A 27,751-nucleotide genomic window follows, 5' to 3' on the forward strand; every position below is an offset into this window, starting at 1 on the left:
AAGGCATGAGGAGGCAAGTTTAAAGTGGGATGATGTCTTCGCATTGGACGTGAGAGTCATTTTAAACTTTCAGTAATACGGATGTGCGAACCTTTCCTGCCGCTAATCACGCCTACGCAACTTTTTAAGCGCCTATGGTAACGTTTTCTTAACTTCGCCAATAAAGATGCTTGTTCGTTTAGACGGTGTTGCCGTCACATTCGAAATCGTAATTTTTCACCACTGCCATATGGCACTGGTGAAAAATTACGATTCATCCTCAAGACAAGTGCTTTTTTAACGCAACAGCGTTAAGAGTCCTGTTCAACGGTGAACCCGGCAGGTCTGGCGTCGTCGCTGTTGAGTACGGAAAGACCGGATTGGTCAAAAGGGTCGTGACGTCACATGCGGGGCTGTGGAAAGAAAAGTGATGAAAATATTAGAAAACTGGTGATTAGAAGGTTGCAACATGACTCAAGCGTCATTCGGACATGTAAGTGTGTCAAGTAGGTGAATTGGGCTGGAAAGAAAATTGGGGTAATTAGCCGGCAATCAAACCCGTAACCAATGAGTTGCGAGTCAGAAACACTACCTCTGGGTTCGTACGGATTGGTTAAAGTGGCTCTCTATATGTACGTCGTGTAGTCTGTCACATAATATGGGAACAGTGCCCATGTCTGCGTGGGCAAGACTGGGCAAGACACTGACTGGGCAAGACACTGACGGTACCCATTAACGCTATCTCTTCGTACCCTTAACGCCGGAGCTTAAGTGTCCCCCTACTTTTTTTTTCACCAGCCTGTACGAGACAAGAGTGATTTTTCGCAGCCGCTGGGTTCTGCTTTCTTGGTGTCTCGAGTCTTTTGCTGACTATTGATTTTAAGGTAAATCAACAAGGTTTCCTTGCTTAAATGTGGACTGAGCTACGTTCATGAGTGAGCTGCGCTACCCACGGGGTAGTTTCGCAGCATTAGCAGTGATAAGACTAAACGAGGTTCTTAAGGAGGTAAGTCAAACAAGGGGCGCATGCGCGGAGCATATCGTGCCAGAAGCGCCCCAGCCTGTTCGAATGCAGGAACATCCGTGACAAACCAAGGCGGTGGCCATGTCACAAACTTGTTGTTAACGCCCTCAGAGCTTGCTGAATTGGGCCTTCGCTTCACGGCACTGCAGAGAAGTCGCAGTGCTTTTGTTTGCTGCTTTGGACGAAATATACTGCTCGTGTGGCAGTGCAACCGCGCGGTGTGCGCGGCAGCTCCGAATCATGCAGAACACCGTACGCCGAAGTTTTTTTTTTTGTATCGGTAATAAGCGCGGCATACACCCCAGCAATTCAAGACCACAGTACTTTAACGCAAGACGGAAAAAAGATGCTGCACAAAAAACCGCAGACAAAAAAAAATAATGCTTCAGTCCAGATGTTAAAGGGGCTCTGAAGCACCTTGTGAGGACAGTGCACAAACTTTCTCAATCACTACATACTCTCGTCATGAGTACCTGCGCCAAATAATACAATTCTACACGCAGCAGAGAACACAAAATCACGCGTCAAAGTTGACGAGTCCTTTCCGGTGAATTTTTCATGCTCGCGCCCTCCTCCGTCGCAAGCTCCTGCGCAATTCTACTCGGCCATTGGTTAGATTTTTTCAGGCGTGTCAGCAGTGTCACTCCGGCAGGTCAAGAAGCTATGCCTCCGGAAAATTCGCGCGCAAAAAAAAAATTCGTGGTTTTTGAGATTGTTTATGGACATCTCGCGCACCCAACCTGTACATACGTGAATTTTTGTAAATAGAATACGTGTATACAGTTCCCTCCTTCCTTCCCTCCCTCCCCAACTACTCCCTTCCCTTTTACAAATTTGTAACCACCAGTCTACGGCACTCTTTTTATCCACCTAAACTGCGCGTGCTGTCTTCCAGTCAACTATAGGTGCGTGGTTCAGCCAACTGCGCATGACCAAACTGCTGATCGCGAGATGTGGCAGGCGATCGCTGTGCGGTATCTTGATAAGGGCGTCGAAAGCAGCGTGCGGGGCAGACTCCGACGGAAGCGCTGCTGAGGCGCAGTCGAACTGTCGGCATGTCATCGGCGGCCAGCGCAAGCCGTCGCGATGTGCTATACGGACGACGGGGCGGCACCTTACCAGCCTGATGACAGAAGATGGAAGCGGCGTCTCCGAAGGTGGAAAAGCTGTTTGGCGTGAGTGGCTCTGCGTGAGCAGCCTAGTTTCTTACGCCGCATCGAGTCCCCCTGTATCTGTGACGCTTCGTCCGGACGAAGCGTCACAAAGTAGGCCTACTCACGCCTCAGTGTCTTAGCGCCCGTTCTGTTCCCTGCTGGTCCTCGTTGAAAGCGTTGGTTTGGTTCGGAGTAAACCGTTATCTTTTATGCCGACTGTGGGTGTGTTGAAGTCGGCGCCGGTCATGCGTCTTGCGTGTTTTAATGCTCGTCTTTCGTAGCGCTCAATTAATTCGACAAGGTAAGTTGTTGGGCGAGTCGGATTAATTCGCTTCGAAACCAAGGCAAACCAAATAGCCATGCAACGTGTTGAGACAACCAGGATCTCAAGCCTCAACTTCAATTTCTGGTCCTATTCTTCCTTGCCCAAATTCCAGGTTCGGCCTGTGCTTTTTCTGCAATAAGATTATTCATGCATTCATATTGGGGGATAATTCCTCCAACCATGGCTAATAGCCTCTCGCTCGTGCGCCAGATGAATGCGCCGGAAGACGACGAAAGCACATAATTGCTTTCGCGCGTGACTGCGGGGAAGGAAGACGAGAAGAGGCATTCCATTCGTTAGACCGGTAGACTTTTCTCCCACCCGTGTCTTTTTTGAAGCCTTCCGCCGCTGAGCACTTCACTTCAAAGACGATCGTCTCCGCTCTCGACTGTACCGGCGGCTCCGTGAGCATTATTCACCTGTGGTTTTTGATTATCTCGCCCGTTTTCATTACACCGCAACTGCATCCCTTAAGGAGCTCACAGGGCGGATACGAGTGTTTATCACGAACGTCTGATCGTTAGCTGTGGTGTGTTATAGGAGTCCTGGTTTAAATTATTAGGCTCCTCTCCGTTACTCAAGTGCACGTACTTCAATACGAGTCATCTTGTGCGCCATGTCCCTATCACATCGTCTCGCCAGCTTTCTAAACATATAGCCTTTCTAAACACACAATCGCAGCCGGGCGCAGCAGCTTCTTTGGGCGCTGCCAAGTTCACCGAGAGAGCCACCGCCGCCGGCGCTGCCGTCAAAGCACAAACACGCCGTACCTTTACTGGCGCGCTGCCGAGGTCTGTGCTTCGGACGGCGCCGACGCCAACGGTGTGAGACTGAGGAACGAACAGCTAATTAACGCTCTAAAACTCGCGCATACTTTTTGCCCTTTCCGGCAAAAGGTGTAGTAACCAATAGCCCCTGTAACAAGGTGGCATATTCTGAATTAAGAGCGCAGTTGAGGCCCATTCGTCAGGATAACTATTATCGGCCGCTTGGTCGGACCCATGGTAGTGTTTTTGTGGGGGAGAGAGGCGCATTGGGGTCCTTATGCAGCGTGCATTGTATGCACTTTACTGGTATATTGCTGTATGGGTTTTGTGGCTTGACGTCCCGGAGCTGTAAATGGACTATGCGAGACGCCTATTCCGGATTAATAGCCGCCGCGGTGGCTAAGTGGTTATGGTGCTCGGCTACTGACCAGAAAGACGCGGGTTCGATCCGGCCGCGGCGGTCGAATTTCGATGGAGGCGAAATTCCAGAGGCCCGTGTATTGTGCGATGTCAGTGAACGTTAAAGAACCCCAGGTGTTCGAAATTCCCGGAGGCCTTCACTACGGCGTCCCTCATAGCCTGAGTCGTTTGGGACGTTAAACCCACATAAGCCTAAACATATTCCGGATTACTTTCGGATAATTCTGTTGCATGCCATGGGATCACTCAGCACACAGGCGTTTCTGAACTTCCGCGCCATCGAAATGTGGCCCCAAGGCTGGGGTTCGATTCCACGACCTTGGACTCAGCAGCCGGCCATCATAGCCACAGAGCCTCCATTCACAGAAAAAATAAAGAAAATCAAAGCGTTGCTATTCAACGGTGGTCTCTAGCCCCGGATGCGCGCTCTGATCCCAGGTAGTCTCCATTCAAAAGCTTACCACTGCAGCATCGCATTGCCCGCGTGCACGTTCGGGACACTAAACCCCAAGTTCAACCTTTTTGAAAGATATGCATCCAAAAGGTTTTGCTTCTGGGCCATGCAGTGGAACTTATTTTGCATCGGCATAGTTCCAAATTTCTTCAAACTGAAAGATCTTGCCTTCATCCCTCTGAAGGAATGCATTTCCAGGGGTGCTATAGAGCGCCACTGCTGTGAATTTTTGACAAAGGCTGTAACATACCATACTATACCAATCATACCCGCATGATGGTCTTAGTTGCCTATGTGCCATTAAACACAACACATACCATTCCATGCCATAAGGTACCATAAAATACAATACTATATCATACAATACCACACCCTACCGTACTATACCATGCAGTACCATACCATACCAGAACTAAGGTAAAAAGAGGTTGGACAGAGGCTTATTAATTGATGATCATAAAGTGAACAAGGGAGGGAAAAACTCAAGCAAGCGCCAAACCTCAGGCAAGAACCCTGAGGTTTTCTCTCTGATTATACCAGAACTATGTGCCTTATTACTCCTAGCGCAAGCGTCTTAATAGCATTCGTTCCTCAAGCCTGTGCATTCCGTCGCAGTGGCCTGGACTTGTCTGTTTACCGCACCCAACAACGAGAAGTGCGCCACGAGGGAGACCACCACGGAGGCCGCCATCGAGGATGAGATGCGGCCGTGGGGACCACTGGTGGTGGCGTGCTGCCGTGCTGTTCGCGCTGCTTCCACTTGCGGCGCTCCAGGCTCCGGACCCAGCTGGCGGAACTCGGAGTAAGCGTAGCCACAACACGATTGTTCACTCCGCCTATCGTATTAATGCGAAAGCATTTCTTGGCTTACGAGTGGCGTCACCGGAAGCTGTGGACAGGCGCTGTGGATGGAAGTTGTGGACAGAGCGTGCCCGCAAGAACTGAATGAAAGTGCAGTCGTAGCGCCATCGTGCGTCGCCCACTGAACCCCCCCCCCCCCCCACCCCGGCAATGTACGGCGGTGGTCTAGCAGATGGTGCGCGCGTAGTTGCTTAGGCGAGATGACGGAGGCGAAATGGTGGATTCGTATGAGGGAGGAAGGACGCCCAGTAAGAGAAATGGTTTCGCATTACTGCACCTAAGCAGACTTAAGTGCACTCCTGGAATTTTTATTGCGATAATGGCGACCACTAATCACACGCGCAACCTGTACACATATCTTAATGTGTAAATAGTTTGTGTATATTATGTCTCCCCCTATCCTCTGTTCCTGTCCCCTCACCTCTTTCATTTCATTTCTCTATTCTGCCTGCTATCCTTTATTTCCGCTGTCCCAGCTGAGGTGCTTCAGTATCGAAGGCAGATGCCGGGGGTAACAAAAATCTTATCCTTCCTATTTATTATTATTTTAATAAACCAATACTGCTTCTAATGGCCACCGCAGGGAAGGTCTAGCAGTAGGGACCTTCGTAGCAGGCGAAAGATACTTCTACCATGTGTCGTATGCCTTATTGTAATAAAATTCCTCCATGTTACCGATTAGGTCCTTCTTTAAATGGTCGTGCGTTTGAGCTAGAAAATTTAACGAACGCTTTCGCGAGAATATAAAACTGTGAAACAGACCTCCCTTAGTGATTAAAAGAACTCCAGTAATTTCCCGAATTAAATCCTCTGGATGTTTGCAAAATTAACTCTGAGGTCACCTTAATCGCCTCTTCATGGGGATAAAAGGAACTCCTGTGACTCCCCCATAGCAACGCTTTGAAGTAGATAACATATTCTCATTACTCCTTGCTCAGAACCGGTCTTGGCGGAGGTACAGTACGCTCCCTCTTTGAGCGGAGTAGAATGCAATGGGTGTGTGCTAGAGTGCAAATAATTTACTCCCACATGGGTGCATATTTTGCTTAGAATGCAGTACAGGTGGAGGAACACCAGCTTTCTGGTTGTTCCCAGCATCCCAGGCCAGGTGTTCGGTTTCACTGGTTCTGAAACTCTTGTAAACGGGGCCACACCGTTTTTTCCATCGCTCCCGTGCATTTGTCTCTCCTGCTTTCTGTATGGCAGACACTGAGAGGATGAGGACTTCAAAGCTTGTCCTACCCTCAAAACACGAATACGCCTTATGTGAGTGGAGTGCGCTAGAAGACAGCTTACTCCCTTTCTACACCTTCATTTTTAGAGTGCAATGCCCTTGTCTGCCAGGAAAAAGACAAGCTGTTTGTTTGGAGAGGCCCGCCATACTTTCATGCCTGAGGTCATAAGATTTCCTGTCGTTCACACTGGCTTTAGCTTAGCAGAAAATGGAGTGGGGTATTTCCATGAAGGACTATTTACTTGCCCAGCTTCGACTAACTTGAGCAAACAAAACTACGCCTGGAAATTTCGATAACTCGCTTCCAAGTCTCTTTATTATTAATGAAGTGATCTCTCCATGGCTTACCGTGTTCAGAGCACAGTAGCTTACCGGGTTTTTGTAAAGATTATCGGGAGGAATGCGGAGAAATCTGTCACGAATCCACTGCCCCTTTGTTAGGGCTCTTTAAACTACTCAGACCAGCTTGCACCCCAGTGTAAACAGCAGACCTATCGGTAACCCTGTACTTTGTTATCGTTGTCTGCGGGGTCATTTCAGTCCTTATAGAAAACCCCATGCCATAGGGTTCTGTGAGCTTCTGTGTCCTTTAGAAAGACGAAAGTGCTTAATTCATACTGAACAAGTCCCCGTGGTTTTCCTAGACATTCTACCGTTATAAAAATGGTCTGTATAATGCCTATAGGCTTCTTATAGACTCTGTTGCATTTCTACAGGTATTTCCTTTTGTCTAGCCGTGGTCTATAGACTGTCATAGAAAATGTCTACTAAAAGAGTATGCTCATATACCTATAGATTGTTTATAGTCTGTCTATATGAATTGTATTGTCTATAGACTTGTCTATAGACAAGTCTTACATTATGAACGTATATATTATATATTGTATTGTAGAATTTATAGATATATTACAGAATTTATAGACTTTATCGAAGAAAGTTTTCGGACACTGTATAGACTGTTTAAAGAGTTTTTTAAGGGTAGATCTAGAAGCTATTGGTCTCTCGTTGCGCGAACGCTTCTGAAAAAGGCCACTTTCCACCTTTTCCCAGTTTGCCTGAGCGCGAGCAACATCACGTTCACCCCTTCGTCGCCTGCTCTCTCTGTGAGCTACTCCACGACTCACACCTTCGGAATGCACAACCTGGTAGGCCGGGTGCACAGGGCCTTCGCAGCCCTGATCCTACCCACGCCAAGCATCCCCAGCGGTGAGCAGGGGGCCGCGCCTGTTCCCCATGCATTTACTGCCGTCAATAACTACTGCCGTCACAGGCGTGTAAAGGGTACACAGCGTTTAACCTAAGACTTTCCACAATTTTTAAATATCGGATATATGAGTTAAAAGTATGCTCTTTTCATCATAGCCTTGGCAGTGGTGTAGTACATCAAAATACAGCCAAGACGTGTTAACAAGCAAGATGGTTAACTAATATTGAATAGTTAACTTTCTGGCCGCCGCGGTTCCTCAGTGGTTATGGCTCTCGGCTGCTGACCCGAAAGACACGGGTTCAATCCTGGCCGCGGCGGTCGAATTTCGATGGAGGCGAAATTCTAGAGAACCGTGCACTCTACGATGTCAGTGCACGCTAAAGAATTCCACGTGGTCGAAAATTCCGGAGTCGTTTACTACGGCGTCCCTCATAGCCCGAGTCGCTTTGGGACGTTAAACACTTACAAACCAAACCAATAGATAACTTTCTAACCGTTACTGTTAAGCTCCTTAATTACTAAGAGGCGTGTCGATCATCGTGAGCAATATCTATATCAGTTTTTAGAATTTCGAAATTTTGGCTGTTTCGACAAGCTACGTGCACTAGAGAGGTTGCTTTGCCTTCAAGCTTATCGACAGCGCATGTGTTCTGGCGCGATGTGGCCAAAATGTGTTCGGCCACAGCGCCGAGGATAACCATGTTTTCGAAGTTTTAAAAACGATCTGGATATTACTTACGGTGGGCTACACGCCTCTCAGCAATTAAAGAGCCAAACAGTCATATATACAAAGTTAACTGCTCAATATTAGTTAATCAGCCTGCTAATTAAATTAGCATGTCTTAACTGTACTCTGATACATTACATCACTGACAGTGCTATGCCGAAAAAAGACCTCTTCTAACTCAAAAATCCTATTTTTGAAAATTGCAGAAAATCTTACGTGAAACGCCCTGTATATTAGAGAGACAGGGTGCTGCAAGTGGCAACGGCGTCGCAATCATGTCGCTTAATTACTCTGCAGTTAAAATGACGGTGCAGAATGAGGAAACCAAGCGGCTGGTTAGGCTCCTGTATTTATTAAGTCTTCTTGCAAAAATATACTGCGTAAAAGCACTTTGACCGGGAATGTTAAACTTAAAGCGATCGCCTTCAAATAGCGTGCGACTGTTCCAGTACAGCCAAACTTCTAACTAGCCTATAGCTGATCGCCTGATTAATTAACATGAATTGTACCTTTATTGGAGAATAAGTGACCATCACAGTGTAATGGTCTCTACTGATTGTTTTAAAACATACAACGCCTGATTACAATATCAGAAGCGGAATCTTAGTCGGTACCTTCAACAAAGTATCAAATAAGTCATATTCTTAAGTGTTCCTTTCAGTGTTTGTGGAAAGCAGCTTGATGGTGCAAAAGAACAAAGTAAATGTGCCGTTCAGAAAATCACAGGAGACGTGACATAAATTTAGTTGCACGCGTGCAAACCTCGAAACCCCCACCACCACCAAACCCGATTGGTTTGCTTTGTACCTTCTCTGGCCCTATAGTGGGATACAACTCAAAACCGCAGCGGCTTTTTCTCGTCAAACGACCCCCTTCCAGGCAATTGCGTCGGCCGATTCTCATCACGCTGCTAGCGTGACAGTGCAGGGAGCTGCGGCACAATGGAAAGAGGGGTCTATCCACGACCTTTGAGGAAAGGGATTATCGCCTTTTGTCTACCACTCCCTGCTTTGTCACGCTAGCAGGTAATGAGAATCGGCCGACGCCATTGGCTGGAACGCGGTCCTTTGATGGAGAAAAGCCGCTGCGTTCTTGAGTTGCATCCGACTATAGCATTTTCGTTGGCGGCTGCTTTCTAATGCGGTAGCATATTAGAAGCCTCATCAGGAAAAAGAAGTCATCGGTCATAAAATTCGCCCATTGGCTGAAGGGAGTGACGTCATCAGACCGTAAGTGACATCACTTCCGATAAAGGCAGCAACACCAGCTAATGATGTCGCATTGCCAACACTTATGTAAGGTAATTAGGTATCCCTGTGTTCTATGAGAAGGTTGAAGTGCGCGTCCCTGACATGCGTTCACATCGGCACTATGCGTTCTTTCCAGGTTTACCTCCATTGGATAAGGTCGGCGATGTCGTAAGTACTCATCACTTTTGGTCACGGTTAGCACACATCGCAGGAAAATGCCATGTAACTCTGCTGGTGACAACTTCCCGGAACTTTGTTTAAATCCTTTGTCAGTACTGGGACTTATCTTGTGTTTCAGTGACTTCTCTTGCTTCACTGAGATAAGTGCTTAGCATAACTTGACGTAATCTAACCTAACCTCCCTTCACCTATCAAGGCACCTTCGAATAGCGCATTGTATGAAAGTAAATATGGTTTGCTGGTATGGCGGTTTAGCGCCCCAAAGCGAGTTAGGCTGTGAGGGACGCTGTAGTGGAAGGCTCCGGATAATTGCGACCGCCCGGGGTTCTTTAAGGTACGCTGACATGGAACAGTAGGTGGGCCTCTAGCATTTCGCCCTCATCGAAATGTGACCGCCACGGCCATGATAGAACCTACGTCTTTCGGGTCAGAAGCCAAGCGCTATAACCACTGGGCCACCGCGGAGGCTGAAAAAAGAATAAATTCTAGCCTATCTGGTCATCGAGAATAGGTGCAATCATGAAAAGCATTGCAGGAAATGACGTAGCGCAATCTTTGACAGGTTGACTGTTCTGCATAAAGGGTCTCTCTCTCTTTCTTCTTTCTATCCCACCTTCCTTCTATTACGGCTGAATTGTGTTGCCCACCAATAAGTGAGGCAGTCACTGCGCCATTTTCGTTCCTAAATACCAATTTCAGTTTAATTTCCACGACATTTCCATTTTATTGTCGCCTAGATTTCGTTTAAGCAGTGATGTTTTCTCCGCAGATCATTAGTGAATAGAATCTGTTGCCAGGAGATCTTGTTTGCCGCAAATGTCAGGAGTTGCTTCTTGAAGCACCCCCCCCCCCTACCCCCCCCCCCCCCCCCCCTGGCGCGCTTCGGGTGTTGTAGTAGATAAAAGATGAACAATAACTTTACTGATCATCCCAGATCCGTGTCGTCGTAGATGGTAGGCGGGCCTATATCAAAGTTCGCCTCACCCAAAACGTGGGTGATGTGGTCCACCGAGAGCGACCGATGACGTTCGACGGAGAACTGAACGTGGAGTGGCCAGCTGTCTTCGCTCTAAGGGGGGCATGGAGGAAGGAAACAACTGAGGAGAGGCGGTTACGTCATATATTTTGATGCCGGCCTTGAAGGCACCCCCCCCCCCCCCCCCTTCTTCTTGGCCGCTGTCTCAGCGCGCTTGCGCATGCGCAGCAGACAATGCAGCAGACGACGCCGCTGCGCCCAGCGTTACTATTGGCTGCGCCGTCGGCCAAAGACTCCCAGTAGTCCTTGCAAAAGCGCGTGACTTCCGGCACACTTTTTGGCATGCAGCTGGGGTAGCGGGGGCCTCTCCCGAGTTTTCCTTCATCCATTAAGGGGGGGGGGGGGGGCATAGCTGTGGAAGAGTTTGCGAAGAAGGTAGTGCTATAACTTCCCTTTGATAAAAAATGTTCTGTAGACAGTCTATAGACTTCTTATAGACTGTATTGCCTTCCTATAGGTATATCGTTTTGTCTACTCACAGTCTATTGACGGTCTATAGACAAAAGATTACTAAAAGTGTACGGCCATAAATCTATAGGTCTGTAGACTGTCTATAGGATTTGTATTTGCTACAGGCTCTTCTCTGAGGTTCGTCTGTAGAGAGTCCATAGACGTTATAGGCAGAAGTCTGTGGACAGTCAACAGACTAAAATTTTTGTAAGGGTTGGCAGGGCCAATATGGAGGCCCCAGTGATAGCAGGCGTGCACATTACGGTCGGCATGCAGGCGCATTCCATCGTGACGGCCGCTGCCAGCATTTTCGCCCTGGTGGTCTTGGGTGGCTTCCTGGCGGCGGTGGTGCCCATCACGGGTCTGGCGGTGCTCTGCTGCCGCTGCGTGTGTGGCCTGTGCGGCGGCCGCTCGGGAGATGGGGAGAAAAAGGCCGACGCCTCCATGCGCAACACGTGCGGCTGCGTCTTCTCCACCGTCACCCTCCCGCTCACGTGAGCCTCGATGGCGACCAGCGCCGCCTGTTGGAAAATATTCGACCTTGAAATATATTTTACAGAAATAAATGTAAGGAACATAATGTCCCTGTTGAGAAAAGAAGCAAAAAAACTGGCCGTTTCTAGGAATGTCCCGAAGGCGCTCGAATGTTCAGCCTCCCGGACTCTGAAGGCTGCATATCTTGGCGAAACGTAGCACGGAAAGAAAAGTCAAATTAAGTGAAACAGAAAGAGTTCTGAGGTTATCTGAAGGCATTTATTGATTCCGGGGCTGAATTCGGGCCACGTTAGTGGCGTTCACGTCCTCATACTGGGGTCACTGAGCGTTTCTCCCGATTAATATCGTTTCTTTTTGCGTGCAAACCCTCTCTCTTCTTAAAATGCCTTTTCATTGGCTGCATGGCGTTATTAGAGCAAAGTCACGTGCATACGCACACAGAAGCCGTTTGTATTACGTGGGCTGACAGATAAGTGATGGTGGTAATGTTAAAGGACAGGCGGCCTTGTCGTACTGACAGAACTTTGTCGTCCTCCTCCTCATTATCATTCTCATTTTTGTTATTTTTTCGCCCACCTCGATAATTCCACTAAGGGTGCACTAGTACATCACAACCGCCTGAATATGTTGGCCCTGTCAATGTTGCGCGTTTAAGCCCCGGGAGCAAATTCACCGAAAATCTCCTCTCCGTTCTCCGCCGAAGATTTAATGGGCTGAGGGCTTCTGCAAGTTGGATCGGGCTCAGCAAGCCAAAGCTGTCCCTAATGATTAGTCACTCCATTGTAGCTGCTGTAAAGCAACTGAGAGCAGCAAGGGTGAGGCCGTCCCTTTGTAGCATAAAGCAGAGCGACTTTCCCATTTGCGTTGAGCTTGTAGCGCTTAAGAATACCTTTGGCCTGCTTTTGGAGGCCGGTCCATGCCTGGCCTGGTAAAACGTCTATAGTTGTCAGGCCTGACACCACGTGCAGCTGGCGCCGTTTCTTAAAATTCAGTTCAGCTTCCGGTGGACGGTTGATCGGATATGACGTCAGTTCTCAAGCGCCGTATGAGTTCGTCCAATTGGGTGCAAATAATAATAATAATAATAATTGGTTTTTTTGGGGAAAGGAAATGGCGCAGTATCTGTCTCATATATCGTTGGACACCTGAACCGCGCCGTAAGGGAAGGGATAAGAGAGGGAGTGAAAGGAGAAAGGAAGAATTAGGTGCCGTAGTGGAGGGCTCCGGAATAATTTCGACCACCTGGGGATCTTTAACGTGCACTGACATCGCACAGCACACGGGCGCCTTGGCGTTTTTCCTCCATAAAAACGCAGCCGCCGCGGTCGGGTTCGAACCCGGGTGGGTGCAAACGGCGATAGCGAAATTTAGGAAAGTTTGCGAGGACAGGATGGCTGCAGCTGGCATACGAAAGGATTAGCTAGAGGGATATGGGCGAGGTCTTTGTTCTGCAGGAACGTAGTTATCCTGATGATGTTGAAACGGCGATGACGATTAACTGGCGGTCACTTACAGCAAACTCAAGCGTCGGTTCTCTGCCAGACCCTTTCAAAGCGCCGATGGTAGCGAGTCGCTAGTGAGCTTGGCGAACGAAATGTGAGACATTTAGAACCACACCTTCTTCGCGTTGCTTCATGAAAAGTTGTCGCTTTCTGCTTATTCTAGCCTCCTCCAGTGCACATCGAAATTTTATGGGAACAAGGGGCTCCATGCCTGCCTCGTGGCGACAAAGATTATACGGTGCAATTTAAGGTGGCTTGTGCACGGAGCGTTGATCGAAGTGAAAATTGCCGTATAGAGAGGGTGCAGATCGTAAGAAGAGCACACTTGAATGCTGTTAGTTGTTTCGCGATTCTTTGTGCCAGATCACTGCCTCGGTCTACCATGCCGAATTTCAGGCGTGCACACAATGACCACTAGAGCCTGCTTTACATGCACGGAATAAAAAAAATACATCCGGATATATTTAGCGCCTTCATACAGATGATTATTTGGAGCTTCTGGTGGCCGCTAATGGCCCGCGGTGGCTATCGATACTAGCGTTCATATAGATGAGGATGTTATTAGGTCTGTCACCGTTATGGCCGCAGAGGGCGGTACATTCTAATAAACTTCATGCAGGCAAAGGCGCTAAAAGCAACAGTACAAAATAAAAATTGTAAAATGGTATAAAAAGAACACACGACACATTGGTTTTACCGGTGAGCTGCGCTAGTGTTAGAGGCTGCATTTTTGAATTTCTAAGTACCACTATTAGGGAGTAATTACACACTAGCTTGCCGCTGAGCGCAGATGTTCGGCTACAATGGTAAAGCTATAAGCTATATTCTCAGAAGCTTCGCAGTTGAAGAAATATTCTTCCTTGCTGGGGGATCGAATCCGAAACCACCGCCTGTCCGGGCTAGTTGCTCTACCAACCCCTACCAGTTTGAAGAGGGACTCTCCAACTGAAATATACTCCACCTTGGGGTTATCCTCTAAACACATTCGACTAAGTACCTCTGGGATCGTTCGCGCGAAGTAGTTGCTATTCCACGCGTGGGTACTATTTCTGCTATGCTCCGGAACGTCAACTGTACTCCAACAGTTGGAGTAGGAATAACTGGAGAAGGCGCCCATTGTGTCCATTCTTTGTCTGTGTGTTCGACTTTTCATTAGCGGTGTAGAATTTTACGCATATTAAGGGTGGGTGTTGATGACTCTTTGAGGACACTTTTGGACGGTAGTGGACGTATATACATGTGGACCATGGCAAGGATGATGGTGAAAAAATAAAGATGTTTCTCTGTGCGCTCTCATTTTGGCCAGCTTGTTTCTGGTATGCGCGATCGCCTGCTTCAACCACGTGCCGGCGATGCTCAGCAGTTTCAAGGCCCAAGCAAAGTTCCTGGAAGAGCACGCTCCTGGCATCTTGCGGAAACCCCTCGACGTAAGTTTTCTTCGCGGTATACAGACGTATCTTTTTTTCTTCTAATTTCTGGCAGAAAATTACTTTCCAAGTGGGTATCCCCCCGGCTTGGTACCCTGTGGAAAATTACGTTCGACCTCCGTAGTTCCTGCAGATTGCAGGGGTTTATCTCCTCCACTCTTGCTCACCACCTGGAAGCCTCTAGACTGCTGCGCCACCTATGATCCGAGACAAAAACTATCGCTTGGTTTACTGTGCGCTGCAGCACAACACTGCTGACAATGAGACAGACGATGGAACAAGTACAAACAAGGCGCGACATGGCTTCTGTTTTAGCAGACTCTGTTGAAGGCTTCTGGACGCCACTTCTGGAAAAAAGTGAGACTGATAAGTCTTTCACTTTTTTTCTTTCACTCCAGGTGGAGCCTGTACTCGGCTATAGCTGAGGAAATAAGTGGGAAACCATCTCAAATGAGGCCCTCCAGCCAATGGCATCCGCTTATTGTCACTGCATCGCTTTCACAAGCTAATCATGCTAGGAAGCTCAAGGAGGCCGATACTAACTTCATGACAATTGCTATACGCCATTGTCTGAGGGCCTTAATTCTTTGAGAAGTTTTTGTCGCTTCGTTCTTAAGTGCGCTGCAACGGGTGTTGATTAGGGTAAGGAAATTGAATCCGAAATTCAGTGTGGTCTAGCTTGTTGATAGGAACGATAACCTTAAAAACCGGTTACGCAACAACACAAATTACACAAATTACTTTGGGACTTCGGGATCTGGCCGACGAAAAAGTTACTTCTGAGCCAGATTTGTGAGTGGCATACGATTCAATTCAAATTCATATGGCCTAAACTCTTAGATTTCGTGCAATAGGAAATGCCGCTGAAGGTCAGCTGCGCTGTTATTTTGGAGCTACTTGATTTGAGGTATCGACAAAAATTCTATGAACCGAGAAATTTTAATGCATGTATAAGTTAATACTTTTTTTCTCGCACTTTACCACGTCTCTAAAAAAAATCTGATATATGTGAATGTCCTCTGCGGGACAATGGGAGTGCGGTGAGTCTTCGATTTCATCACGTCTCATAACAGAGGCGACAGCCGTAACCACATTGCGAGGGTTCTTGATTGGCCTCGCAAACGCCTCTGATTGCAGTGCTAGTCAGATCAGCTGGTTTTTGTACTATCGTGCGCCGGTCTGGACACCAGGAGTGCTTCACAGCCAGGAGACCACTTGGAGGCGACTCCAGACGCGATCCTTCATGACGCCTTACCTGTTGTCAAAATTCTACCCCGGTGAATACGACCCTGCATGTACATTATGTGGTGATTTAGCCACTTATGATCACCTATTGTGGAATTGTAAAGAGGAGCCGCGCCCGAATCCTCTAATACAGGTTCCTACTCTCGAGCAATGGGAGGCCGTGTTGGTCAGCTCAGACATGGGAGTTCAAACTCGGGTCATTTAATGGGCTACCCAGGTCGCTGTCAGCCGTGGACTGATAGCCACCTAGCACGGATCGTCTGCATTCTGCCTTTTCTGACGAATTAAATGTTTTCCAATCCAATCGCCAGATGGCGCGTGCAGTACGGCATGAGTATTCTAATGTCTTGTGCACTATCACACCGAACAAAAGATTCCACTATAATTAGTAGTTTGTACTCTTTCAATAAGAATGGGGTGGAGCGCATATGGCAGGTTCTCTCAGATCATGAATAGCAGGTTACCAATATCCCTCAAGAGAAAAGTGCACAACAGCTGTGTCTTACAGGTACTCACCTACGGGGCAGAAACGTGGAGGCTAACGAAAAGGTTTCAGCTTAAGGACAACACAGCGAGCCATGGAACGGAAAATGATAGGTGTAACGTTAAGAGACCGGAAGCGGGCAGAGTGGGTGAGGGAACAAACGCGGGTTAATGACATCCTAGTCTAAATCAAGAGGAAGAAATGGGCTTGGGCAGGGCATGTACTGCGAAGGCAAGATAACCGCTGGTCCTTAAGGGTAACAAAGTGGATTCCAAAAGAAGGCAAGCGTAGCAGGGCGCGGCAGAAGGTTAGGCGGGCGGATGAGATTAAGAAGTTTGCAGGCAGAGCGTGGGCGCAGCTGGCAAAGGACAGGGTTAATTGGAGAGAGATGGGAGAGGCCTTTGCCCTGCAGTGGGTGCAGCCACGCTAATGACGATGATGATGACTCCTTTAATCATGGTTTATGAGGAGTCACATCATGTGTGTCACTTGGCATCTGTGTCGAACCCAGCGTTATAAGGTGCGTATTTAACTCAATAAGACCAACGCCTCCTCTGTTCCAATGCGAGCCATAATGTCCATTTTGCAATGGGACCCATTTGAACACCTCTTTTCATTTACCCATCGCGGTGCGGCGCAACTAATAGAGAACGGTGGTTTAAGTCATAGCGTGAGCTGCTTACCTAACTACCAAACTTTCGAGAGTCAATGGAAAAAGATGTTTTCAATCACTGAATGCTTCTCTATAAAAAGCCGCCTCACGAAGACAAAGGTAGATGATTTTGTTCGCCTACTTCTCGCGATGTGTCGCTAGTTATTGGGCGTTCTGCCCCACACCCCAAACACTGCACATGCTGAGCAGGAACGTAGAGTACTGAATGAGAGAGCGGAAGAGGATCGGAGAAGGCTTTGCGTAGTTTTATCGTGAGCATAAGAAAGGCTCCCTTCCGCGTCCCGAACCATGGAACACCACGTGGTATTCGCCTACGACCTCTAATTAGTTTATAATTGAATCAAAGCCAGCAAATCTGGACAGCATTTTTTTCGCGGGAAACTGTTTTTGGACGCAATTTTTTCATATAATGTAAGCTTTCACTATGACAACTATAACACTATATATTCGCAGATCTACCGACGGCAGTCTTGCATTTTTTTTCCTATTCACGTTTTTGCTATCGTCAAAAGCGTTCCCCATTGATTTTCTATCGCAGTCTTAACTGTTCGGTGCGATCGATTGAAGCACTTTGAAAGAAAGATTTTGCTACATATCAGTATAATGAACCATTACCTTCATTATTCCCATAAGAGTATCTTACAATTATCCAATTTTAAAAAAATTTGCCCGAGAAAGCTGGACTTATTGTTCTCTCATGCTCTTATGGTTCCGGTTTCACCAACCGAATGATAGTTTTCACGTCAGTAGTTGGTTTAGGCCACGTGAGGCATGAAAAAAAAAACTGCTATATAATCGCTGATACGTCGTTTGTGTCATTCCGGCTTTTGAAGTTTTTTCATGCATCACGTGACCAAAACCCGCCTTTCACGTCACAGCATTCGCTTGTTTTTCTAAACCGAAACTGCACCAGGGGGGAAATCTAGTTACAAAAATGGAGGAAGGAAATAATTTAGGAGGGGCTGTCACGTAACAATTCTTGAAGTCGGAAGTTAGGGCTGCGCTATGCCGCTTGGCTCGTCGCGCTCGGCGCGTTCGCGCATGCGCCGGACCGCCGGTAGCTAACAGACGCGCCAGTGATGCAGACAAGAGCTCTGATGCAGACAACGCCGCTGCACGATGAACCATAGAATCACAGTAGTCCTTGCGAAAACACGACTTCCGGCACACTTTTTGTCTTGCAGCTCGAATAGCGACGGCCTCTCGCAGCCTTTCCTTCCTCTGTGATCATAAACAGTGGTGTTAGGAGAATACCAAGGGGTGATACTAATATCTAACGCATACTAATATCTAACGCATCATTAGGAAAATAAAACACGCAAGCAATAATTTGATCTCCATACTCCTTTAAGGCAACCTGTAAGAGGTGTTGATGTGGTTGTAAGGTATTGCATTTTAGTGTTCAGTAGTTCTTATTAAGCCTTCTTGTTAGGCGTGCGCTCGTGCAAGCGGAACCTGCACCATATTACTGTGAGAATTATGCACATTTAGCTTTTTACTTCCATTGAAGTACGAAAGACGTAGTCTGGCAGAAGCAGTGTCGCTCTCTGTGAATCGGAAGATACGCTTTAGCTCTCCAGGACCTGTCCTCTGTGGTCACGAGGCTGCCGAGTTATAGTACGGACTAAACTAAGTCGAGAGTTATCGCTTTCGTTGGAGCAGAAAAAGGCCAGTGAATTTTTTCTGTTGTGACGTACAGCCACTTAAACTCTAATAAAAGTGAACCTGCAAGATAGGGTCAAGTACGGTAGGGCGTCCGCCTCGCATTCTGGAGGTGCTAGGTTCGATCCTCGGTGCCTCCGGGTGTCCACCGGTTTTCTTATCGGTGCAAAATTTCCCCCGGCCTGGTGCTCTGCTTTTATATAGGGTGAATTGCTTGGGATAAGGGTCTTCGACCAAACCGTTGTGTTGACGGGCCAGTGATTTCTTTGTTCCGCCGTCAACCAACTCTTAATCCTCTTCGTTGAGCCTTGCAAAGCTGCGTTAGACCACTTCAGCTCTAGTAGTCTAAGACTTAAGTGATCCTCTTCAGATCACTTCTGAGTGCATGCTTGAGGGAAGCCATTTTTACGAGTTTTTTTTCTGAGCTGGAATCCCTGCCTTACATTACCCTCCTCTTTATGAGCGAGGGATACTTAGTGAAAGTATTTTTCTACAGGATGCGGAAATTCTCGTGTATAACAACTCTGAAGAGTTCGCGAAAGCCATAGGCGGACGTCTTGACGGTAAGGCTTCTTTTCTTTTTTTGCTTTTTTTTTCTGATTGAGCAAGCACGCACGAATAGCCTTCATTGGAATCTGATAGTCTGCTCTGAGGACATCAACTTGAAGTCAGGCATAAGGCACGTCCCGAGGCAGAGCAGAAGCACAAAACCTTGCATATTTACATTAGCTTGTGCAATGATTTAGTGCTGATTGGGCCCGTGCAAGAAAATCTGCGTGAAAAAAAAGATGAAAAGAACGCCTGCCTAGCTTGCTGAACGAACCCTGACCGCAAAACAAATCAGAAGCCCACGGCCCTTCCGTTTACAACCGCACCGAGACTGCTTGTCAGTGTGCACATACTCTTTCCGCTCACTTTTTTCTCTATTTGATGTTCAGCCTTTTGGTGTCTTTAGTGTATCAGCTGTAAGTTTCTTACTGAGAAGGACCTCTTGATTCAAGGGGAATCTGTAGTTAAGCGGCTCCCGAGGATCGGAAGACCTGTGAAACGTAGAAGTATAGACGCATGCTGTGATGCCGAAAAGTCTTCGTGCTTGGGAAAATCGCCTGCTGGCAGTGCTGGCAGTGGGATTTGGGCCTAGCTGAGCTAGCTCCACACAGTTTCCAAATGTCATTTAAAAGTTATACCTCAATAATCTCTTAGTTTTCGCTTAAAGGCATTGCGGTTGCACATTTAGGGTGTGTTATAAACTCTGAGCCGAAACCTCATGAGCCTAATACTCTAGACGAGCAGTTAGTCCTCGCTGACTCTAAGTGCAGGCAGACGTGTATCTCATTGGTCTCTGAAAGGGGAAGGGTTCGGCTTTTTGAGGGGCTAATAGATGTGGCAACGCTGTCGCAAAACGATAACTCCTGTGATTTAGTAATTTTTTTTGCTTATAGTGTAGGGTGTTTATGTGAAGCTGAGAATGACCAGGCGAATCATATCTACTCTTTTTCAGCGTGCGCCAACGAGTTGGGTGTCAGCGTCGACGAAGTCATAACCAACTCACCGCTGGCCAAGTTCGTCGATGCCGCTGGAAAACGTACGAACGACGAACTGGAATTCTCCTTTATTTGTCGAGCTGTAGTGCGGATGAAATTACGTCCGAAAAGCTCCTTCGCGTTCAGTGCCGAATGTTCATTGAAAAAGAAGCACTCACCACCACCTGCACCCGCCGCGGTGGCTCAGTGGTTAGGGCGCTCCACTACTGATCCGGAGTTCCCGGGTTCGAACCCGACCGCGGGGGCTGCGTTTTTATGGAGGAAAAACGCTAAGGCGCCCGTGTGCTGTGCGATGTCAGTGCACGTTAAAGATCCCCAGGTGGTCGAAATTATTCCGGAGCCCTCCACTACGGGACCTCCTCCTTCCTTTCATCTTTCACTCCTTCCTTTATCCCTTCCCTTACGGCGCGGTTCAGGTGTCCAACGATGTATGAGACAGATACTGCGCCATTTCCTTTCCCCAAAAACCAATTATTATTATTATTATCACCTGCAATTCGTCGGAGTTGGAACTGCGCTCGCCTTACTGGCGGAAGTCCAGTATACGATTTTGCCTTGGAGCGGAAAAGTCGGTCACTGCTATCGTCGTCCCATGCTTCGACAGAACGCTTGGGCTTGTGTTGGAAAATGTTCTTAAAAGAGGTGTAGAGAAAATACGTGATAACTGTCGCGCTATGCACTACGCCTTTTTCACTCGATCATGTTTAGCGTAACGGAGAAGAGGAGATTCTGAGGAAAGAAAATGTGCATGCGTTCGCCTACTTATATGCTGCAGCTTTCGCGGTTATAACTGCGAATTTGTTCGAATACCCTAAAACATTCAGCTTCACAGTCATCATTCTAGCCATAATAAGGTTTGAAAATTTGGCACCCTAATTGTGGCGCCTTTGACTGTCTTGCTGCCCTGACGACATTATTTACTCAGTACTTCAACTAGTAATACTAGTAATGCTTGCAGACGCTGCACGCACATAACACATACCACGGCAGGACACTGGCTATTGTTAATAATAATAATAATTGGTTTTTGGGGTAAATTAAATGGCGCAGTATCTGTCTCATATATCGTTGGAGAGCTGAACCACGCCGTAAGGGAAGGGATAAAGGAGGGAGTGAAAAAAGAAAGGAAGAAAGAGGTGCCGTAGTGGAGGGCTCCGGAATAATTTCGACCACCTGGGGATCTTTCACGAGCACTGACATCGCACAGCACACGGGTGCCTTAGAGTTTTTCCTCCATCTGGCTATTGTTATCTGGATTTGCGTGTGGCGTCTGCAAGTGCGCTGGAAAAGATGAATAATTTAGGAAGTCATTAGCAAATCACCCAACTAAATGCACAAACTAATAATGCTATCCCTCCCGTGTGGAACATCAGACCTGCAGGCAGCGGAACCAGCGGTCAGCGAGCTGACCAACGCGGCCGAGGAGCTGGACGGGGAGATGGGAACGCTGTGGGCGCTGTACATCCAGAACGCCGCCAAGGAGCTTGGAGATGCGGAGAGCCAGTGCCCCGGCTGTGTGCCCCCCGAACACAAGACTAAGATGGACAGCTTCGATGCCGCCCACGTACGTAGAGCGGAATTAATAATAATAATAATTGGTTTTTCGGGAAAGGAAATGGCGCAGTATCTGTCTCACATATATCGTAGGACACCTGAACAGCGCCGTAAGGGAAGGGATAAAGCAGGGAGTGAAAGAAGAAACGAAGAGAGAGAGGTGCCGTAGTGGAGGGCTCCGGAGTAATTTCGACCACCTGGGGATCTTTAACGTGCACTGACATCGCACAGCACACGGGCGCCTTAGCGTTTTTCCTCCATAAAAACACAGCCGCCGCGGTCGGGTTCGAACCCGGGAACTCCGGATCAGTAGTCGAGCGCCCTAACCACTGAGCCACCGCGGCGGGTACAAGGAGAGGGATCGTAAAGGAGGGAGCGAAAGGAGAGAGGAAGAAAGGTGCCGCAGTGGAGGGCTCCGGAATAATTTCGATCACCTGGGGATCTTCAACGTGCACTGACATCGCACAGCACACGGGCACCTTAGCGTTTCGCCTCCATCGAAACGGAGCCGCCGCGGTCGGGTTCGAACCCGGGAACTCCCAATTGTTTTGATGGTGATATGCATCCTTGGGCTTGCAATGCATGCTGCACATTTCCGAGAACCCTACACGTGCGCCATCCCTTACAAAAATTTTTTATACAGTCTATAGGCTGTCCATAGACTTCGGTCTATTAAGTCTACAGATAAATCCAATCCCTTTTGCCATTGAAATCGAGTGGAATAATCATAGTCATATTAATTGCGTCTGCAGTACCCAGTCGGAAAACACAACAGAAAATTTTATCTCATCACAGACGATTTTGGTAGCATTACCGCGAAATTGTAACAAAAGAAATTTGGAGTAGTAGCAACAAAATTTTCTGTGATAATGTGCTGTTCCTTGTCGAAATGACAGAACTGCAGAAAAATACTACAGAAAGTGCTGCAGTACAACAGAAAAATACTGTTGCACTATGCAAATACCTGTCGTTATTCACATCTTTCTTAGACCAATAAATGTGCTATGACCTGGAAGACATTTGCGCTTGAGTTCTTACAAGCACACAGTCATCGTGACAGCGTTAAAAGCACGCCGTATTTTACTTTCCAGCATAGCAGCAAGCAAAGCTTATCGGCCGCTGGTCGTGTCTGAGCTCAAACGCACGCGGTGCGATAGCGCCGCCGAAACAAGATTCCAGCGCTACGGCGGCGCGGACTGAAAGTGCCGATCCGCTTAGCGGCAGCCAAGCATATCGGATTTGGACACGAATCCTCGGGCCGACGCTAGGCTGCGCTGATTGTGCGGAAAGCCACGCTTTCTGCTCTTCGCGTTTCTTTTAATCGTGGTAGTATACTCCGTCAAGTTTGGCAGTGGCGAATAATATCTGGGCAGATAAGTTTTTGAAGTTTCCCATTTTCGCGGCCTCAGTTCAGGAAATTTATACAGAAGTATTGCGTCTTTGACGTCACAAGCACTACTCGAGCGTTGGTACCGCCCTTCCGCTTGCTAAGGAGACATTTCTACTCTCGCATTTGGCAATTTAGGACATTTTATCAACAGAATCACCCTCTGAAGTCGCTCTTTCAGCCATTTAAACGCGTGTAGGAGTTGTTCAGATAATGCTCGTGATGATTTCAATGCGTCGATATTGCTTACCTAGTTACGCCTCCGACCATGCAGCAGGTTTTCGGTTTGCTGTTTTCTCTGTTCTAAAGCTGGTTTAAGCGGTACTCTGAAGAACGATTCGTACGGGAGAGGAGTTGTAACGAAGCTATACAGGCCGACAATATGCAAGCGTATAAATCAGACAAGCATTACTCGCGCTGAAGACCACGAGCTGATCCTGGCCAGACTACACAGCCATCGCTCTGTCAACCAACTTAGAGCCGTCGGCACTAAATCCGACTTAACGAAAACGGAAGACTGTAAAGAATATGATGCAATATCATCTGCTTAAAATGTTCAACAACTCGAAGACTGGCCATGACACGCGCAATTGCTTCTCCCTATTCATTTGTATTTCTTTTCTCCTCCAGCTCGTGGTTTCCGGTAACGTGAGCCCACTGCAGGCACTGGCGGATAAGCTGAAGAACGCCAACTTCCAGCAAGACATTGACCAGGTAATTCCACGGAAGTTAGGCGATACCCTAGCGCAGCCATTGCCTGAAACGAAGGCTCCATCGTTTAATGCCCATGGCCTCACACGATAATCTGAAAAGAATCTACCGATGGCAAGGTACATGCGCATGAATACCCAACCACAGTTTGTAGAAAGGAAAAATGGTGCTTGTATTTTGACTTTTGCTTTAGAATGGGCCCAGGGATTCTGGTGCCACGGTGTCCTGCACTGCGTGCGTTAGCGAAAGATCTCAGCAAACTGCAGTCGGACAGACGTACACCCACCATGCGAGATTTTACGTACTGAGAGATGGCAAACTAGCCTTTAAGTGCGGTTTTTTCCCCTTGTGCTGGTCAGATTGCACGTTAAGTTATGAAATAATTTTCTCTGTCTGAGCGGACATCAAAATCGTGCCGCTGAAGGAAGGAAAAAACGAAAAAAAGTGCGAATGCGGTTGAAAAAAGAAAGAGGGAAAGCAGAAAATGCATATTCAGCTTTTGTCAAACGTATCCTGCCCACTGTGTTTGGTGTCAAGCCTAGTAGCAAGGCGCCTATCCGTTTTAAAAATGGTCTGTAGGCTTTATATAGACTTCTTAGACTACCGAAAGTCTGTTGCCATAAGTCTATGATTGTCTATAGACTATCCAAAGAATTTGTTAGAAGGGAAGGCACCCCTGAAGCCCCAAATTTCTGGTCGCGAAACACCTTTCGTTCTCATACCGGCAGTGCTCGTAATTTTAAGGGTGCCGCAAGCACCCTTATAAAATTCCCATTGGCGAACACGCCTTTCGTCCTCACACCGGCAGTCTTCGCAATTTCAGAGTGCCGCAAGCACCTTTATAAAATTCCCATTGGCGAACACGCCTTTCGTCCTCACACCGACAGTGCTCATTATTTCAAGGGTGCCGCAAACACCCTTATAAAAAGCTCGATAGTGAACACTGCAGCCCGGACACTTAGCACTAGACGTGTACGCGTTTGGTGAAAAGTCTTCAGATCACGTTGCTTTTGTTTCAGACATGTTGAGGGCAGCTTACTGCCCGCTTTTAAGCTCTAAATTTCTGTAAGGTAAGAAGAACCATTTCCCTCACCTTTCAAAACCCTTCAGTGCTGAAGTGTTCCGTAAGGGCTACATTATATGTCAATGAAGCAAACCATATGTCTCGAACACTTCCGACTTAGAATCCACATGGTATTCATGGGTATGCGTCTAACCCGCGCACCCCCTTCCCTCGTGCTGTCATCTGTGTCCGTACGTACGTTCAAAACCTGGTGCCATATTTGTGTTCTAGCGATGCAGTTATGCTGATCTATGTCCGACCTTCAGGGTGACATTTCTTCAAACTAGTAATTAACCGTCTCTGCCGCGACAGTACAAGGCTTTTGACGAAGCCCATTGTTATCTGTCTGGATCAAAAAGTTGGTGCGTCAGCAGGCGTGCGATCCAGGACGAAGTTTTCTATCTGGGAAAGAAAGTTTCTGGGAAAGCTGTTGGATCCTTGTGGGGGCGCTCGGGTGGATGTGAATGAGTAATTACTCTAGTAAAACGAGCTTTTGGGCAAGTTGGTTACTTTGCTTCCACATAACTGCAGCGTAAAAAAATTACGAGCACAAAAAAGGGGAGAAACACATACGACACGGACAAAAGCTGCACTCACAACTGATTTTATTTCGCCAGGAATGGGAAATATAAAGGTTCCCGCGGATGCGCGCGCAGCAAGTACACGTACCTCTATCACAAAAACAAAAAAAAAACAAACAAAAAACCAAATCCAAAAAAACCCAAAGAAACCAAACCCAAAAACCTTTTTAGGTTTTTGGATCCAAAAACCTTTTTGATTTTATTTCGCCAGGAATGGGAAATATAAAGGTTCCGCCGCGGATGCGCGCGCAGCAAGTACACGTACCTCGATCACAAAAACAAAAACCAAAAAACCAAATCCTTTTAGGTTTTTGGATTTAGTTTTTGTTTTTTTTTGTTTTTGTGATCGAGGTACGTGTACTTGCTGCGCGCGCATCCGCGGCGGAACCTTTATATTTCCCATTCCTGGCGAAATAAAATCAGTTGTGAGTGCAGCTTTTGTCCGTGTCGTATGTGTTTCTCCCCTTTTTTGTGCTCGTAATTTTTTACGCTGCAGTTATGTGGGAGTAATTACTCCTTTGTTACAAATCTACTCTACCTTGGGGGATTCCCCTAACATTTGACCTCAGCTATAAGCTGCCCTCATCAGCTTGCTATGGCATTTCAAGCGATTCCGATGTTGCATTAGGCCGTAATAGGACTTTCTAATTTACTTTATACCTGTGGTTGATTTCTTTTGTCCTTTATTTTTACTTCTTTTTCAGGTTCGAAAGGGCAGTGGCGTCAAGGCGACGGTCCAGGGAAAAATGGACGGTGAGGGCGACTACCAATTCGCTGTTCGCGGCTTTTCAAGCTTACGGCCACCAAAATTTTCCGCGAGATACGTACGCATAGTATCTCGGGAATAGAGTCCGTAAAACCTAGCGAACTTTATGCGCCGTTCGCATGTTTTACCGGTGGTTTTGGTACGCTTTCTGCACGGTTGCTGCGAGATTGTCGCGTAACGTCATTTCATTCATTTAATTTTATTACCTTAAAGACCTGCTGACGGGTATTTCGTAAGTAGAGGAAGAAAACCTTATAATGACCGGTGTTAACGAAAGGTGACTTGCTACATTTTCAGTTAAAGTGGATAAGCACCTGATGGCAACCATGTCGCTGCAAAATTTCGTTCCAGGCTGCAGCAGCATAGGAAAAAGCTGAAGCGGCAATGTATGAAGCGTGCGGATAAATATGTGTGATTTTGGGGCAAGATAGGACGCAATCAAGTGTGATATAGAAAAGCCATGATGTCAAATGGGGTCTGCACGTGCTGTTCCCGCATAAATTTCGTGCATTTCGTGTGAATCGTAGGAGGAGCTACTGACAATGGAATCGTCTTGCAAGAAGTTTCACCGCGGGCCGCTCTTTTGACAAGAGTTCCGTAGAGACCCCATCTGGATCCATGTGCGCTGCTTATCAACCGGCCGTGACTGGACTATGGCCGCATAGTGCTCTCAAAGAAACTTTCTCTTTAATGCCTTCCTCAAGAAAATGGGTTTCGACGAAAAGATAGTGCGCATTATCTGTCTCGCATCTCAATGGACGCCTCAACTGCGCCAAAAACACGAAGGTGGGAGTGAAAGAATTAAGAGAGAATGAAGCGCCGTAGTGCAGGGCTCCGGAATAATTTCGACCACTTGGGGATCTTTTACGTGCACTGGCATCGCACAGCACACGGGCGCCTTAGCGTTTTCCCTCCATCGAAACGCTGCCGCCGCAGTCGGGTTCGAACCCGGGTACTCAGGATTAGTAGCCGAGTGGCCTAACCACTGAGCCACCACGGCGGTTGCGGCTGCGAAGTCACGTGTTGTGTTGCTAAGACAGAGGCGCAGCAAGGACGTTGAAGGTCAAACTGGAGCCCACGTCGAAATCGGCGCCGCTAGGTCAGTAAAGCTTATACGCGTTAAAAAAATTGGCGGTGGTTTAGCTCTGGTTAACCTTAATTGAATTGCGGAAGCTTCGTTTCCTCGGCACTTCGTCGACCCAGCGTCTCACTCCGACCCTCTCGGGAACTTAAACCGGTCTCTTCCGCAGTTGAAGAGTCACTCCGGCATGGCACGACTTCTAGCCGCATCTTCGTTACGACGCTTCTCGAGTCGTGCGACGCGCTCTTCTAGCGTCTTTTGAGCGCGTTGTCGCTTCCTCCCTGCGTTCTGTCGTTGTTGCGTCTCTTTCGCGCTCCCCATAACGACTACAATATACCCCGCGAGGTGACACCTCCTCGCCCTCTACCCCAGCGGAGTACATCTGGTGGAGCGAGCGGCGACGGCAGCGGCGTCGACGGCGGCGCCATCTGTTGGAGCGCGGCTGCGGCGTTGCTAGGCAACAGAGGCTCAAGGTCTTTCGTCGGCCACGGCATATGGCTAAAGTGCG

General features: G+C 47.7%; 1 protein-coding gene across 1 annotated transcript; it reads left to right on the plus strand.

Moving 5' to 3' along the window:
* The first annotated feature begins 2,004 nt into the window (after positions 1-2,004).
* Positions 2,005-26,763, plus strand: LOC144101723 (uncharacterized). The gene is made up of 12 exons (XM_077634860.1): positions 2,005-2,178; positions 4,739-4,925; positions 7,269-7,424; positions 9,539-9,570; positions 11,345-11,562; positions 14,372-14,492; positions 19,512-19,521; positions 20,058-20,141; positions 21,474-21,664; positions 23,672-23,755; positions 26,101-26,149; positions 26,690-26,763. The coding sequence occupies exons 1-12, from the start codon at positions 2,140-2,142 to the stop codon at positions 26,761-26,763; spliced, it is 1,245 nt and encodes a 414-aa protein (XP_077490986.1). The 5' UTR covers positions 2,005-2,139.
* The last annotated feature ends 988 nt before the right edge of the window (positions 26,764-27,751 follow it).

This window comes from Amblyomma americanum, chromosome 8, assembly GCF_052857255.1.
Source record: "Amblyomma americanum isolate KBUSLIRL-KWMA chromosome 8, ASM5285725v1, whole genome shotgun sequence".
Classification (NCBI taxonomy): Eukaryota; Metazoa; Arthropoda; class Arachnida; order Ixodida; family Ixodidae; genus Amblyomma; species Amblyomma americanum.

Bases quoted from the DNA above. Each gene is read 5' to 3' on its own strand.
- LOC144101723 (XM_077634860.1), top strand. From the start codon at position 2,140: ATGGAAGCGGCGTCTCCGAAGGTGGAAAAGCTGTTTGGC. The intron at 21,665-23,671 runs GTACGTAGAGCG...TTTCTCCTCCAG, and splicing joins ACAGCTTCGATGCCGCCCAC to CTCGTGGTTTCCGGTAACGT. The intron at 26,150-26,689 runs GTGAGGGCGACT...TGTGAATCGTAG, and splicing joins GGTCCAGGGAAAAATGGACG to GAGGAGCTACTGACAATGGA.